This window comes from Capsella rubella, unplaced genomic scaffold (genome assembly GCF_000375325.1).
Source record: "Capsella rubella cultivar Monte Gargano unplaced genomic scaffold, Caprub1_0 scaffold_5, whole genome shotgun sequence".
Taxonomy (NCBI): Eukaryota; Viridiplantae; Streptophyta; class Magnoliopsida; order Brassicales; family Brassicaceae; genus Capsella; species Capsella rubella.
The window spans coordinates 4,284,816-4,302,371 of NW_006238919.1; the positions used below are offsets into that span (position 1 = coordinate 4,284,816).

The following is a 17,556-nucleotide window of genomic DNA, read 5'->3' on the forward strand; positions in this document are numbered from 1 at the left end:
TGCCTATAAACAAAAGAGAGAGAGAGAGAGAGAGAGAGAGAGAGAGAGAGAGAGAGAGAGAGAGAGAGAGAGAGAGAGAGAGAGAGAGAGAGAGAGAGAGAGAGAGAGAGAGAGAGAGAGAGAGAGAGAGAGAGAGAGAGAGAGAGAGAGAGAGAGAGAGAGAGAATGGTACCTTGTGTTCTTAAACTTGTGTTCTTAAGTTTCATTATTATTATATTTATCTAATCCTAATTTTCTTGATGTCTCAGTTTACAAAATTTCTGGTGGTGCATAAGACTTAAATGATATTGTAATATTTCACCATCTCTTTACCATATCTATATGTATTAAGTCAGCAGATTATTTAGATATTGTGGGAAAACTATTATAAATACTAATGTTCAATGATTAATATGTATGCAGTCAAAAGAAATGAATAATTTTAGTTATATAAAAAAGTCTTATTAATAAGTTTATATGTGTATATTATGTTTATTGAATTATTTTAGTGAACAAACAAAAATATTTAATTTAGCAAAATTTTTTATCTGTGTTGGCTAAATTAAGTAAGGTTGTATAGTTACGTAGCAATATTGAGAAAAGAAGCAAGTGCAAATTCTTAAAGGGCAATATTGAACAAAGAAGCAAGTGCAAATTCTTAAAAACTTAGAAGATACTTGAATTACAACTATCTGGAAAGTTTGGTAGCTAAAACATAAATCCTAGAACAAAAGCAAAATTCTCCTTACGAGTGAGAGAGATGAATCTAGCAATGCTAATACATAAGTGAATCTAAAGGGTGAAAATTTCCAGAAAGCAAACTATAAAGAACAAGCTACATGATGATGAACTACTGAACAAAAACGATAGAATGATAAACTAAGATGCTAGAACTAAGCAAAGCAAAAATGAAGATGAGATGGAAATCAATCAAAGATAAATAGCTTTCAGGGAATAAGGTAAGCAATCTATGAATCCTCCTAATCTCTATGGGGTGCTCAATCAAAACACAAGCAGTGCTAATCGCTCAACATTAAGCTTCTAAACCTACTCAGCCAAATCCCTTGGTGAAGATTATCAAACTCGTTACATTTCCTAATCTCATATCCCTGATGAAACATGCAATGAATATGCAGTATGAAACATCTTAATCATGTCAAAACATCTCCTAGAAACATTATCCCTAAGGCTAAGAAAATGAATCTCTCGCATTAGTTGTTCATGCATTTCATCAAACACCTTCTGGGGCATGAGGTTCCTGAGATCTAATTCTAGTTGATCATAAAGAAATCAGCATTAACTTCACTAATCCAGAAGGGATCTGCAAGATTCTAGCCCTAAACACCCCCCTATAGACTAGGATTCAACACAGATCTACATCATCCCTAAAAGCTAAGAACACTACTTAGATCTACAAATTATAGTAAAAAGCATAAACCCAGAAAACTCTAAGGAGGAAGATAATACAGATAAGCAACAGCAAAAACTCAATAGATCAAGAGATAATAAGATTACAAGTTTCTGGAAAGTTTGTTGGCTACAAAGAAAAACCCTAATGAAAACTCTATTTTTGTTCTTAATGACCAATGGTCCTTACTTATAGTGGGTTCTCAAAACCCTAAAACACAAAATGACAAAATACTAAGTCGGTCTTAAGTGAGCTGAATCGGGTGCAAGCTGGACACGTTTGGTTTCACACAGACGGCATATTACTCAGACATACAAGGGCTATGTCATTAATGGACATAGGTTTCACACAGACGACATGAAAAGGAAGACAAAATTGTAGAGTCACATATGAAGCTTTTAGTATGTGTAGATCCAGTGCCAAGGATACTAGACAAAAGGCTGATATAGTTACACACTATGGAGTGATAAAGGAGATCCTTCTATTGGACTATCATATGTTCCAAGTTCCCATATTCAAGTGTAAGTGGGCCAATAAAGGGAATGGTGTTAAAGAAGAAGACTTATTCACTCTTGTGAACCTCCATTTAAACCAATTTGCATTCCTTCAAGATCCTTATATTCCAGTAGCTCAAGGAGAGCATATTTTCTATTCAAGAGAAGATGAGTCCTCCCCTTGGTATATGGTAATGAAGGCGCCACCAAGAGAATTTCACGAGTTAAAGACAGAAGTAGAGTTTTTTTCTGCATCAGTACCAATCCAAGAACTTGAATATTTGGACAATCAATCCTCTAATGATTAGAGTTTCTGTGTTAGGAATGATTGTGAAGGGGTCTTACTAATGGATTAATAGTGGGTTTGTGACAGTTTATGTGTTAGTGCTACTAGTAATGAAACTGATATTTCTTAAAATTATGTGTTTTGTGATTGTTATTAACACTTGGTTGTGTTTGAGGTGATCCAACATGTCAACTAAAAGTGAGGACCAAACCTTGTCGCAAGAAACGTCAACTAGGCATTGACCTGGGTTCTGAAGTAGGATTGAAGAAACATATAAGAGACAAGAAAAATCAGGTTGAGATTCCAGAGCATGAGAATGTTACTGATGTACTTGGTTCTGACTTGGCTAACGAGGAGGAACTTGTTAATGCCTTGTTCAACTTAGTACCAATGAAAAAATGGCTGCAAAAGAGTACCGTGATCAACTTAATACCAATGAAGAAGTGGCTTCAGATGAGGAAGAGAATAAAGAACCTAGCAATGAAGAGCTAATTGTAGAGAAAGATGGAGAAGAGGATATCTCTCAGCCGTGTGATGTAGATGATACTTTGCCTCCTTCCCCTAAAGAAATTCACACCCAACAGTCAGATAACAAGCAAAGGAAAACACGAGGACCAACTAGAATCTGTAAAATTTCAAAACACCATGATGACGAGATAGAAGTTGAATTTACATCTATTGGTGAACATATAGGTGATGAATCAGTGACAATTTCATCCTTCCTTGGGCCGCTTGTAAGAGAACATGTACCTGTCTTGCTTGATGTTTGGAGGCACTTGCCTGATCAGACTAGAGACACACTATGGGAAGAGATTCAGGCATAATTTCATATTAGATTTATATTATACTAATAACAGTTTGTCTTTAACATTATTCATTATTGTAGGGGAGGTTCAATTTGAAAGAAGATTGGCAAAAGGATGCTGTTTTTAAACAAATGAGTTCTTTGTGGAGGTTGTCTAAATCTAAGCTCATCTCTCGTGTGCGTTCAATTAAGAGTAAGACAGAATTAGTTAAGCTAAACCCAAGCAACATAGAATCTATGGCAGCTTGGTATGCTTGGGTGAAAAGTAGGAATACAACAGATTTTGAGTAGGAATACAATAGTTTCTTAATTATGATAAATGATTGTTCCTAGTAGATTATTCATAATCTCTTTGATGGTACTTTCACGAACGAAGTGATGTTTCGCCTAGAAATTGATGAAAGCTCAGATTCCACACACTACAAGCCGCAAATGGATGGTTTGCCTAGCTCATGAGCTGGTATATATCTAGCTAGTACTTGTTATTATAAGATTAATACTTGATTGTCTACTATATATTGATATGTCTCATCTGTAGAAAAAGAAGACTGCTAACCTTAAAACAGTGTCCAGAAGCAAGGTATGGCTAGCACGACAAACATATGCAGATGGGAGACCTGTCAGGCCAGAATTTGCAGAGACTATTAGAAGAACTCATAATTTTGTTGGTTTTGTTTTGGTGACTTCTATAATTGTGCTGACAAAATTGTACCAGGAAAAAATCAAATCAATTGAGAGTGAAATGGCCTCCTCATCAACAACAAGTCTGAAAGTAGATGTTGTTAGTCAAGTTTTAGGAAAAGACAAACCTGGAAGACTCAGGGGAATGGGCAGAGGGGTTACTGCCAGTAAGTTAGCATTTATGTTAGGTAGGGATTCAAATGTGGAGAAGCTTGGAGCCACACAAGCAGATTTGTAGATAAAACTTGAAGACTTGCAGAATGTAGTAAGTGGATTAGCTAGCAAAAAGGTTAGTTAATTTCTCATGATTTTATTTAATAAAGGATGATTGTACATTTTAGTTACAAGATCAATATATTTTTCTTAGAACCAGAGTGAAGAGCCTTCTAGATTTGAAACCAATGATGTTAAGAAAGGAATTAGGTGTCAACTACTTGATTGGTATTCCCAGCTGGATGATGTTGTTGTTGGAGAAGGAGAATATTGTTCAGCTGACCCTATGTACAAGATTGGTCGTATACCATTTGGTCCTAATGTTGCAGCTGTCCTAGTGAAGACTGTATTTAATGAATCAACTTATGTTTGGAGGCCTACAACAATAGTTGCCTCACTTGGTGAAGTTGTGGGAGTTAAAATTGTATGGCTTTTAGATAAGATCATTCTAGACAATGATGTTGAGTCCTAGTTGGAAATAAAAGTACACATAACTTGGGGGAAAAAAGCCTAAAAATGCCACATCTAATTTTTATTTGGAAGATTAATACCTGGTCTTTTTTGCTTGGAATTTTAATACTTTGTCTAATTTTGAGTGTCATTTAAATACCTGAAATATATCTGTGTTGGCTCTTTAGTACTCCGTGGTTAACCTCCGTTTAAGCTCTTAACGGAATGACTTACTCGGGTTAGAATTTAACCCCACGTGTTTAATTAACCTAAACTAATGACACTGTTGCCCTTCGTCTCTCCCAAATCGATTTATTTGAATAGAAGAAGAAACCTAAAGCTCATTCTTCACGATCTGGGGAGATTGATAGAATGATGATGAGCCATAGTTCTTGTTTTGATGCGAATTCGAGTCGGAGCTGGGGTCCTCATTGCAATTGCGGTAGAGTAACAACGGTTGCAAAGTCATGGACAAATGAGAATCCACGTAGAAGATTTTTCAGGGGCGTTGTTCATGGGTTTATTAATTGGGCAGATGAAGAAAAGCCAAATGGTTGGCAGAAGGTCAGCTTACTAGAGGCAAGGGAGGAGATCAAGGTACTAAAAGAATCTACCATAATGAGTATAAATTCCCTTTAATATACTGTTTTTTGTTTATACTTTTATCTTTAGGGTGCATATGTATTACGTGATACGGTCTACATTTATGATTGGTATTTGGGAGACTCTATCATTGCTGAGGGTCGATTGTATTCGACTGAACCCAAGGCGTTGGTGAACAATATTCCTCTTGGCCTAAATGCAGCAATTGTGAAGGTTGAGAAAGTTCTTAACAAAGATGCGTAATTGTGGAGACCATCTACCGAAATGTCTATCATGTCTAAAGCACTACATAATATCGTCTGACTTATTCACAATGTATAGTTGGTGAATTTATCTGCAAGAGAGGAATCAGCACCTAAAAAACCATCACCTGTGGTAAGTTTCAGCACTGTTTCTTAACAATATAATATGTGTGATGCCCCTTAATGCATTTGTTCTAAATTTTCCGTTGTTTATAGATCCTAAGTACCACCACAGGTAGCAGCTCTAAGTCTGTTAAGAAAAAATGCATTATAATAGATTGCAATAACTTTTTGAACAAAACAAAAAAATAGATTGCAATAACTCTAGAGTAAAAGTTGCAGAAGGCAGGGTTTGTTCAAGTAATCCATCTGATACAGTCCACTTTGTCTCTTTAGGTCCCAATGCGAGCAAGGTATGGGTTGAAGTATCAAAGGTCGGGGATGCAAGAGTATGGAGACTAAATTCTGAAGTTGAGACCATTTCCGACGCAATAAGTACTACAGTAGTTTGGCCTAATGATAAACTTGTGTTTCTCTAAAATCCTTAATGGTGGTTCGTTCCTTGTTTTGAATACTTTTATTAAGTACTAAACTTATGTCTATCTTTGAGTACTTTTTTTTTTTTTGGTAAGATCTATCTTTGAGTACTTGGTCTAGTAATAACATTGATCTGTAATTTTAGTCTTTACATTAATATGTTTTTGCTGTTGAAATCCATTTTATATATCAATTTAGTAATTTCTTTTGAAAATAAATATTTATATTATAAAAACAGAAATTAGGTTCTGGAAGAAAACATGAAAACAACATAACTCAAAATGCCATTGTAATGACAAATATAGCAAAACCAATAATGTTATCGTTATACTATATATAACAATTTTAAAAAGCTATAAATAATAAATACTAATATCATAAACAGTTTGCTATTTTAAAAACTAATATTGCAGCCCAAAAACGCTATATTTAAGGAAATTAACATTGTGTTAATTAAAACTGCTATATTACGTCACAGATCTACTATAACAGGCGATGATCGAGCATTAAACGGACGCTACGAAAACACGATTTTATTGTAATGACCGCACATTTGAATCCTTAAAATAAATTATAATTATAATTGTACACAATGAAAAGACACATCAAATGTTTGGATAAGATTTTCACCTTATTAAAAGAAATACTGCAAATTGAACTCGAAAGTAATCAAAACATTTCATACTAAACTATTCTTTAACCGAAATCACAAAATTATACTCAAGCAACTTCCGTAGTAGAGACTATTTATGTTTGAAACCCTAAATTTTTCAAATTCTTGTGAAATTTTAAAGGTGCATGTAAGCATTAAGTTGAGGTTTGATAAGTTCACAAAATCCTAAATCATATTCCTTTGCGAATGAGTATTTTGCTCATCGAATATTCTATTCAAGAAATCAATAATAATTTTGTGTGTATCAGTTAACCTAAGATCGGGTTCTATGTTGCTTCCGCTACTCTAGAATAACTTAACCACAATATAGATGAAGAACTTTATTGATTCAATCATAACAATCTAACAATTTAACAATTCATTAACTCCTTTGAAAACCGTAAACCTAACTAGAAATCTACTCAATCATGGTGAATGAAACAAACATCATGAATAAAATAGATATCAATAAGAAAATAATAGAAGAAATAAATGAGCTCTAAATCTTCTCTAAAGGAGTTGATGATTCTTCTCTTTAAGCTCTTTACAAGTCTCTCCCTCCAAAATCAAGCTTAAATCTTCACAAAAACCTAAAACCTCAATATATATGTCTAACATACGACTTAGGCCTAAATTGCCAAAAAGATAAACGTCTGGGCAAAATCTACAAATCTTCGTAACTTCAACTACTCTAGAATATTAATTACTGTCAGATATTTGTGTCGACCGACACCGGGGAAGTATCTATCGACACTCACACCAGATATCTCTCTGAGCACGTTTCTTCGGCACATCTTCTGCATATGCTCTCAAATGCTCCAAAACTCGAAATAAGTCCAATACATACCTTAACCTGCAAAGACTCTATAAGACTAGAGAAATAACATAAAGACTTTATAGATACGATTTTTATCATGGCCAAAAATCAGTAAAACCCATGATATATCAATATAGTAAAATTATAATGAATAAAGAATGGATTATCAAATGAAAAATAAAATAATATAGTAAAGAAAATATAAATTTATGGTATATATTTAAAATAAAATTACGGTGCCATATTCAATTTATTTCTAGTCTTGTCATATACTCCATTCATCTTATAGTTATCTACTGCAGTTTTTTTTTAACTCTTAATTTATATTTTATTGCAAATTATCTTATAGTTATCTATATCATATTTCTATTCTTTCATATAATAATATCAATAAATAGTATAAAACATTAGTCAATTTCATCTCAACTTGATCTATAGTGTCGATGGCGGCTTTATTTGAGGGGGCGTCAATTTATAAATTATATATATACACATATATGTAACAATACAAATTTTTATTTGTTCTCGATCTATTTTTTGGCGATTTTATTTTCTTACACGATTTATTCTTTAGTTTTTTTTTTGTTTTTTACAGTATTATTGGCAATGCATATTTGGTCAAAACAAAAGAAATTATGAAACGATGGTTATAGAATATATATGACATATCACGTTCTGAAACTTTTATAAGAAAAAATAAACTCTAAAAGAATATAGCATATAGAAACATTTAAAAGATGAAAAATGGATATTTTTACGTGGCCACAAATTCAACCCTTAAGAGTGCAAAAAAGTGTATATACTTTCTGTCTTCTCTAGTTCTTGAACTATTAAATTGGAACACGTTCACATGTTTAAAAAATGTGATTTTAAATAAGGAAAAGCTTATTGACCGGTTCATATGCGTCCATAACATTATCAGATAAGTTATAACCAAAGTACCGTTTCATTCGATTGTATAACAAGCTAATGGCTAAAGTTTACTAGTAGTAACATATTGGATCGCTACTAGCCCTCGAAAAAAAAAATGATTACAACAGCTAGTAGTAACATTTTTAACCACGAGGTGGCGAGCTAGTGGTTTTAGTCTAGTGGAAGAGTCGTCTTGTTGGTTAATTAGAGTAGGGATCGATTATCTCCAGACGCAGAATTACTAACTTTATCTCTTTGTTCACATGGGTATAGACTTCTTACTTAAGGTTCATTTGAAAAACTGGGAAATCTTACCCGTGAGATACCCTCTGTCCAGGGATTAGTTTTGGATCCTTTCATAGGTTTAGAGATTTACACTGAGTTATATAAAAAAAAAAAAAAACAGCTAGTGTTGATGATGTTGATATTATGTTTGATTAAGATAACATTAACATTTAAAAAAAAACACACATGCAGAAAACGAGTTTTCGGACATCTAAAAGTATCAAATTTTGGTAGACGTTGTAAACTTTGTTATGTCCCAAGTCTTTCAAATGATTTTTGTTTCCCAACTAGTATTAAGTTATACATGCTTATAAATTTGAAGAAGTACGTAGTGTGACCCGTTTAAATTTGAGAAACGTATGGTTTAAACTTTAACTTATAAATTTACGTTTTAGTATCAAAGGATTATACTATACTATCTCGATATTTAATCGCGATGACGACTGAAAGAATCGATTAACCCGTTTAATTAGGCATGCTTCTCTATTCTAAAGAAAGACCAAGAATTCAACAAAGACACTCTAGAGGTGTATATCTCTATATATAATCATGGGAATGCAACCGCATAGGATGTGACCAGTTGTATGGAGAAGGTTGCTTTACGTACTGCCACCGGACGTCTCAGTCAGGAGCATATACGTCGTCAACTTGTAATAATATTATAAGCATTTTTAAAATAATTGTGGGTGATCCTATTCAGCATCAAATTAGGTTACAAGACTAGAACATTGTCTAATCACAGCAGACCTAAACAGTCCGATTAGTTTTAGCCGGTGAGGAAGTTGAGTAGAAAATTTCTTTGTTTTGTTTTAATATAACCATCGGTAATCCGGTCAGTTTGATGGGAACATATCAAAATGCTACTACATGTATTCATCGTTAATATCTAAGTGTTGGATTATTATATTACCTAACCCAAATTTTGTATGTTTGTCGATTTATACGAAAAGTAATCAAATCGCATGTATTTCTGACTACTAAATAAATTAATTGGCTTAAATACATGTGACAGATTTTCTAACAAGATATTGTTAACAGGAAAGGAGGAAGATCGAACTTGGGGTGTGGGAGTTTCAACCTTTCACCCATGCTGACCTACCATTCGCCTACCACCTTCAGGACAAAAAAAGAACTTAGCCCATCAGTATTTCAACTGGTTCCCGACATCATATCGAACTGGAGGGATCTGGTTCAACTTAGCTTGGCAAAAGCTTTCTAGATACCAAACAACACAACCATCCAAATTATTCTTGTTTCTAGCATTATTTGAATCATGAGAAGCGCGAGTTTATCCCTTGTCCCATGTCCAAATACCTCTAGGCCACAAGAGTGGTCTTTTTGTATAGTTTTCCAAAAATAATTAGTAATAAAAAAAGTTCATGTCAAAGAAACGTAAAGAAACCGAATAAACAAATAAACAAATGAAAGATACTTAGAGCTAAGCATTAAGCATCCCATTTTGCGACAGGATTTGACGCATTATGCTTACCTCCATTTCAAAATTTGAAAACTCTTGTCAAAATCTTTATATATATATATTATTTTTATACATGATGACATGTATAAAATATTTCAAAGAAGAAAGAAAGTATAGATGCTTCTTATTGTCTGATCAGATCTCTACTTTTTCAATTGAGAATCTTGTATCAAAATATGGTTCTTTGACAGCCATACACGCCAACTTTCAAAATAGAAACTAAGTCCTTCACGTTGCTGACTTGAAATGCTGATTAACATACTTATTCCAAATTACAGAATTAATTCAGTTGGCTCTACAGAAAGCGAAACTAAATGAAATTAAAAACGTGCTTCTTGATAGGATATTATTCTATATACTTATCTTATTAGATAATTGTTTTTATTTGGATTATATATATATATATATATTGGATTTGGGGACAACTAAATTGTAGAGTTAATTAAGTAAATGAAAAATGCCTTATTACTTTAAAAATGTGTGAAACTTTTCTCCATGATGATGGGTGCAATTAACATGCCTAATTGATAGATGTATATACATAAAAATCTCTATTATTGTGTTAGATAATAATTGAATCTCAATAAAATTTGTCTTAATTATATATGCGCATACGACGAAGTTATTAATTTACTTACGTAATGCATTAATTATATCAGCATAGATGATGAAATGGTAGAAGAAAAATCATAATCTCCGTATGATAATTTAGATATCTTTGGGGAAAAGACATCCGCATAGAAAATAACACGCATGTTTAATATAAATAAAAAACAGTATTTCTCAGAATTTATATTGATAAAAAGAAAATTCTTACAAAATTATATGAACTAGTTGTTGGTTTCTTTATTTTGTTCAATTTAATTGGTATTATCTACAATTGGTTTTACTGATATTTTTACTAGGAACATTTTTCGTTATGACCTAAACACACCACTCAAAATTATACAAAAAGTATGTCTTTCACTTTCTTTGCGAGTATCCCAATTGTAGGGTACAAATTAAGAAAAAAGAAATAACAAGCTAAATAATATTATATTTACTAACTATTAATCTACTTGTTCATGTAATCTTACTAATGAGTATAATAAATATATTTACTTTTAGATTTGATCTGATTAATGTCTGTGTATGATGTCACCCTTGCAATGATGGAAGCTAGGGGTGCTTCCATTAATTAACTCTCTCTCTCTATCTTTATGGTCATGAATAGTGTAATCAACAATGGCAACAAAAAATAAAAAGCTAAGTTCAAAGCACAATACGATTAGTTAAAAGATAAATGCGATAATGATACGATTCTGAGCATTACTTGAGTCGCAATATATAGTCACACCCTCAACAAATCTTTATTGCTTACCAACTTCTGAAAACTACATAAAGACAAGTGTATAGATAGAGAGACAAATTACACATAACTATGGTGAAGTTTGATACAAAACTATGGAAAGCTGTGTTTATGATGTCTATAATTAACATTGCTCTTAGTGTTGTTAATGTTATGTTCAAGAAGATGATTGAGCAAGGAATTAACCGTATGGTCGCTACCACTTATAGGCTTGCCGCAGGAACTCTGTTCTTGACACCAATCGCGATTTTCTTGGAAAGGTATGTGTTTATGTATATTCAGTTAGGGTTGTTGGGACTATGTTTCTAACAAAGAGATCAAATCTCGCCTTTACGAGTTTTATATTTCTTCCCATCAAATTTTAATAAAACCTCTTTTGTTTTTCTATACTTTGGATTTTCGCGGTCTAATTAACCGTGATTTCAATCTAGTCAATACTTGTTTTCTTAGTTTTAAAAAATTCAACTTATTATCAAATCTTTTCATGGTTTTCTTGATTTGTCATAATCTTTGAACTTTTCATTTTGGTTTAAATATTCTCTTTAAAAGATAAATGGTTGTCTTGTTTATCCAAGTTTCTAGTTACTTGTTGTTTTCAATCTTTTTTCATATTCATCATATATTCGTATTCCATCTAAAAGTGTTCTAACAATATTTTTTCTCCTTTTGTAGACATAACCGGCCAAAATTAACCGGTAGGATCTTGTGTTCACTCTTCTTTAGCGCTCTTCTCGGGTAAGTTTATCTTTAATAGACTGGTCCTGATAAGTTTCCATATGTTTACTTTGATCTTGATCACTTACAAATTTGCAGGACAAGTTTGGTGCAATACTTCTTTCTTATTGGACTTGACTATACATCTTCTACTTTTTCCTTAGCCTTTAGCAACATGGTTCCTTCAGTCACCTTCGCGTTGGCTCTCGTCTTTAGGTAACGAAATCGATTTATTCTTCTTTCTTTTTCTCTATATATTATTATCTTTTATAAACTATATGATTAGGCAAGAGACGCTGAACATCAAGACCAACGTAGGAAGAGCCAAAGTATTAGGCACAATGATATGTATTTGTGGAGCTTTAGTGCTTACACTTTACAAAGGAGCCACTTTAACTCCAGATCACGGTACTCATATGCAAACACAAACAAGAACTGATTCAACCGGTGCAATGACGCAAAAGTGGGCAATGGGTTCGATCATGCTATTTATATCGATCATAATATGGTCTTCTTGGTTCATTGTTCAAGCTAAAATAAGCATGGTTTATCCATGCCAATACACTAGCACCACGATCCTCTCTTTCTTTGGTGTGATCCAATCTGGTTTGTTGAGTTTGATCTCGGAGAGGAGTATATCTATGTGGGTCGTTAAAGATAGGTTCCAAGTTTTATCTTTACTTTATTCGGTAAGTAATTCAATTTACTATTTATAACTAAAATACCAAATGTATTATATATAAGTTATGCTAACATATAAAGCTTTTTTCTTCATATTCATATCTAGGTTTTTTCTATCTTATGATTTCCGGTTAAAGTATTTTTTTCTGAATCCGCCACGGCTTTAGGGTATCGTTGGATCGGGATTGTGCTACGTGGGAATGTCGTGGTGTCTCCGGCAAAGAGGTCCGGTATTCACGTCCAGCTTCATACCTTTGATTCAAGTCTTTGCTGCCATTTTCAGCTTCTCTTTTCTTCATGAACAAATCTACTGTGGAAGGTAACCTAATACTTTGTTCTACTTCTTTAATATGATTTTATATGCTAATCTTTTTTATAAATCTAATATTTTAAACCAAAAGAAAGAAAAAACAATTGATGGAACAACGTACGTTACAAAAAAAAAACTATATTAATAAGATCAAACGCATCATAATACATATTTAAATATCGACTGACTAGTAGAGATGCCTATATTTAAAGACCCTTTCATCTACGTACGTAGCTTTTGAGTTTTGAGTTTTTGTTGTATCAATTTGTATAACACAAATTTAAAAATTCTCTTAACTTTATAGAATATGATTAAGACCTATAAAACACCTACTAAAGACCTATAAAAGACCTTTTAATCTTTGTGATATATACCTTTGATCGATGTATTATATATGAATTAAAACAGATTAACTATGAATCTAGAAATGATTACACAAATGGGAAAGCTAATTGTATATGTGTTTCTTTTTCACCTAACAGTTGATATTAAATGGTTCTTTTTGACTTTTGTTTACTAATAATTTCTGACAAATGAAGTATATAAATGTGGTATGGCAAAAAAGTGTGATAGGATCAGTGGTCATCATCGTGGGACTTTATATACTTTTATGGGGCAAAAGCAAGGACAAGTCTGCACCAGTAACCAAACAAGAACCATTAAATCTCGATCTTGAAGGTTGTGGGACAACTTCAAAGGAACTCAATAGTGCTGCCCATCCAGTTTCTGCTAAATAATGACTACTAGGCTTCAAACATATATTTAACTGTTTCTCATCTTTCTAACTCCAAATGTCTATTAGATCTTTATGTTAAAAGAAAATGTTACACTATAAATGTTATTCAGAAATAAAAATACAAAGTTCACACTATAGTTTATAATAAATTATGTAATCTATGGTTCTCTAGATATATAGTTTACCAATTAGCCCGTCTAGCTCAGTTGGTAGAGCGCAAGGCTCTTAAACTTGTGGTCGTAGGTTCGAGCCCCACGGTGGGCGTTTGTTTTAACTTCCATAAATATGTTTTTTCACATTTTAGTAACATCAATTACAAACTATGCAATTTCGATATACAGAGTTCCTTAGATTTGCATTTTTTTTTACATTGACTTGAATGATCAATTAGTGTTTACATGTACAAAAATAAGGTCAATATATAGCTTTATATAAGTGATGATGACTAAGGATATTACAAAACTGATTACAAACCAAAGAAACGAAAGAGAGATCTCATAAATACTAAGCAACTATTACATTGATCACAACGTACACAAGATGGTATATATGTCCCTAGACATAGAAACAAAACTAGGACGACCAACAAAATTTATCATTATACTTATATAAGTAACTCAATATCTTTGTTCAACCGATCCACAATTATTTAGACCATGTCAGGAGCTCGATTATTGATTGGAGGCTCGCGTCGAGGCTTACCACGAGTTGGATAATCACTGCGTAAGAATCGAGCCAGTTTCTTTATATCCTTGGCTGAAGTAGATGGTTCAAGTCTTGAAAGACTATTACGATTGGCGAGGTCATTGACTATGGTCATCGTCTTCTTACAAGATGTATGCTGTAAAAATGAAGTTATGTATGAAAGGATCGGATAAGAAGAAGACTAAATCTATGAGTCTTCAAAGAAGGATTACAAGACAAACCTTAGTGGTGTCATGATCTGCCAATACATTGGTCTCCTTATGCTCTCCTGCAGTAAAGCCAAAACATATCTAGAATGAAAGAGATGTTAACCAAACATTTTAGAATAAAAATAAAGGTCTTTTTTATAAAGGATAAAACAAGTGTATTTTTTTTACAAACAACTAAAATGATTACTGAAGCATAAGAATAAAACCAATTAAAGAGAATACACAAAATGCTACAAAATATTACAAAATTGTATATTGTTCGCTGTGATTATAAGTTATGCCTAGGAGGATGTCGTGCTGGTCCATGATAATCATCATAGAAAGCTACAAATGGACTAGAAGATTTTTTCTTCTTGGGTTTCCATTTAAATGAAGAACTCTTACTTCTTTTGTGAAACCCTAATTTACGACCAGCCGTCAAATCCTTTGATGCAGCTAACATCTTGAAACTCCAAGTATTATTGTTCGCGGTCTCTTGTTTCTTCTCGGCTCTTGTTGTTCTTCCCGATCTTAGTTTCCTCGGTGCAAATTCGTATAAAACCTATTATGGTGTATAAAATTCATATAATGTATTTCATAAAAAGTTATTTTGAGAAAGACTGATTTAAAATAAATGTATTATTACTTGAGGATGTTGTTTCGATGAATCTTGATCTCTATGGTAGGCAAGACTCTTGTGGCCAGCTTCTCTGCCTATGAAGAAAAGTTATTAGTAGCTATTCATCAGAAGAAGAAAAAAATATATGGAAGAATTAGGGATATCTTTATGTAAAGGCACCTTCATGAGCATAGACTAGGACATGTTCCTCTTCTAGGGATTGAATAATCAAAAGGAAAGCTATAACTATAGTTGTGACGCGCATCATGGTTATCAAAGATAGATTGTTCCAAGTTCTCTTTCTCTTTTAGTTTTGGAATAAGAGATACATACATGGGAGTCAAAAGGCTCAATATTGAGTTTCTTATTTTGGTCTTATCGAGAGGTAAAGAGCAAAGACCCGAGTCAAAAGGGCACAGTTTCTGTCGCCTAGTAATAACAAAAAGAATATTATTAGTACTTCTAGGTGCATCTTTATTACCCCAATATGATATCATATATATATTGTCTTCTTCGAAACAAAAACAAAAAAATGGCTTTCAGACACAATGACGCATAGGTGAGAAAATCCCATCTTTTACATAGTATCTTATAGGGTTATTTAGTAGTCCAGATATGATATGTTAAATAGTTTTTATCAGAATTATAATAATGTTATTTGTAAACATGGGAAAACGGGGAAAATCAACCCAAACTATTTCCCGAAGGTATTTTCATACCTAAATTCACGTCCTCTGAATTTTACAACCTAAACCAGCTTTCAATTCAAATAACCAACCTGAACTACATCATTTTTTGTCGATTTCAACCTCAAATCCCTGCCCATCTTGAAGATTTGGACAATCAAGCTTAAGCTTCTGTAAAAACCAAGAGAACTGGACTTGGTTTTTACATAAGATTAAGCTTGATTTTCCAAATCTTCAAGATGGGCAGGGATATTGTTAACGTCGAGGTTGAAATCGACAAAATTTGATATGGTTCAGGTTGGTTATTTGAATTAAAAGTTGATTTGAGTTGTAAAATTCAGAGTACGCGAGTTTGGGTATCAAAATACCTTCGGAGAATAGTTTGGGTTGATTTTCCCCGTTTTCCCTTGTAAACATCATATGCAAGGGGTTTTTTCTATCATCTAACATTTATTAGTTATTACAAATTATAAGAATTATTACAAAAGATAAAAATACTCTCGACAAATTTTTTCCGATCCTATTAGATTCACTACTAACTAGAGTCTATGCTGGTCTTAACCACTTTCTTCTCTTTCAATAGCTAGGGTCACGGCGAACGGCTCTAATTACGCACAAGAAATTTATGGTAAACGTTCCTCCTTTAATATGCATAGTTATTAATAAATCGTAATATTTGAGACTCCAACCTTAAACTTCTTGGTGTAAAAGCATTACTAAACCCTTGGTCAACAATTAGAACATGGAGACTTCCATATGTCAAAGGTTTAAAAAAAAAAAAAAACATGATATATATGTCATTAGCATTTAATCAATAAAGTGATAGGAAAGTATTCTTAATTTTTGTTTTTTTCTAGATTAGTAATATTTTTGAACTAGAAATAGGCAAATTATATTATATATCAAAATGAAATGAAAATATTTTGTAAAACTTTGTTGACAACAAAGAAGTTGTGAGAAAAATGGCACGAGGAACTGCATCAAATGAAGTGCAGGGCTTGGGGACATGTAAATGTGCATGGATTTACTAAAAAGTTACGGAGACTTTACCTATAAAACTAAATAATCTTTAGTTAACTACAAAAAAGAACTTAGGATTCTTGATATATTCTTGTTGCAAGCTTGAAATAACGACGAATAAGCAAAAGAGAGACCCCACAAAGGACAATCGTTCCACGAAACTCTCTCTTCTCTTTCCTAGAAGGCTTTCAAACAAATCTCAGATCCGATCTCTCGAGGCCTTGGTTTTCAATCCCACAAGATTCAGTGTGTTGCAGAGACAGCCAACTCTCCTCCCCGTCGGCTTGGGTGAGGTTTTTTCTTCTTCTTTGGCGTAGATCTAGACCCGGGGTGGTGGTTAGAGTGCGGTGCTACAGACCTCCGATAAGAGGGAGTCGGCAGGTGTAGCAGCTGCCTCGTGGCTCGCTCGTTGTCTCGGCGATGGATCAACGGCGGAAGCCAAAGGAGGAGATGGTGGGTGGCTGAAGCGCCTTGGAGATTAACGGCGGATCCTTTCTGGATCTTGCCGGCCGTCGCGGAGTCTTCGCGTCTGGGCTTCCGATTGAGCCGTCGGCCCTAGTCGCCGCCGCGATTTGCTTTCTCCGGGTCGGTTCGAGGAGTTTTGGTAAAGCGATTGGAGACTCGCCGGCTTCAAGAGAGGTGAGGTTATGTCCGAAGTTGGCTGCTTGCTTGGTCTGGGAGTGTCAACAAAGTGCTGCGTTGTCAGAG

At 33.5% G+C, this 17,556-nt stretch overlaps 3 protein-coding genes, 1 long non-coding RNA gene and 1 other non-coding gene across 5 annotated transcripts; 3 read left to right on the top strand and 2 right to left on the bottom strand.

Moving 5' to 3' along the window:
• Positions 1–2,321: 2,321 nt before the first annotated feature.
• On the bottom strand, positions 2,322–3,589 carry LOC111830739. The gene is made up of 4 exons (XR_002834070.1): positions 3,529–3,589; positions 2,841–2,967; positions 2,642–2,728; positions 2,322–2,569 (listed from the first exon to the last, which is right to left on the bottom strand). It is a non-coding gene; the product is annotated as an uncharacterized LOC111830739 (long non-coding RNA).
• Positions 3,590–4,691: 1,102 nt separating this feature from the next.
• On the top strand, positions 4,692–5,803 carry LOC111830726. The gene is made up of 2 exons (XM_023783419.1): positions 4,692–5,294; positions 5,558–5,803. The coding sequence occupies exon 1, from the start codon at positions 4,692–4,694 to the stop codon at positions 4,953–4,955; it is 264 nt and encodes an 87-aa protein (XP_023639187.1). The 3' UTR covers positions 4,956–5,294; positions 5,558–5,803.
• Positions 5,804–11,231: 5,428 nt separating this feature from the next.
• Positions 11,232–13,750, top strand: LOC17887379 (WAT1-related protein At3g30340). The gene is made up of 6 exons (XM_006291296.2): positions 11,232–11,449; positions 11,862–11,924; positions 12,003–12,119; positions 12,190–12,592; positions 12,752–12,903; positions 13,460–13,750. Exons 1-6 carry the CDS (start codon positions 11,262–11,264, stop codon positions 13,629–13,631), a joined length of 1,095 nt encoding a protein of 364 aa, XP_006291358.1. The 5' UTR covers positions 11,232–11,261; the 3' UTR covers positions 13,632–13,750.
• Positions 13,751–13,821: 71 nt separating this feature from the next.
• Positions 13,822–13,894, top strand: TRNAK-CUU. The gene has a single exon. It is a non-coding gene; the product is annotated as a tRNA-Lys (tRNA).
• Positions 13,895–14,237: 343 nt separating this feature from the next.
• Positions 14,238–15,410, bottom strand: LOC17886747 (root meristem growth factor 4). Its single transcript, XM_023783081.1, has 5 exons — positions 15,323–15,410; positions 15,170–15,237; positions 14,929–15,085; positions 14,557–14,603; positions 14,238–14,471 (listed from the first exon to the last, which is right to left on the bottom strand). Exons 1-5 carry the CDS (start codon positions 15,408–15,410, stop codon positions 14,280–14,282), a joined length of 552 nt encoding a protein of 183 aa, XP_023638849.1. The 3' UTR covers positions 14,238–14,279.
• Between the last annotated feature and the right edge of the window lie 2,146 nt (positions 15,411–17,556).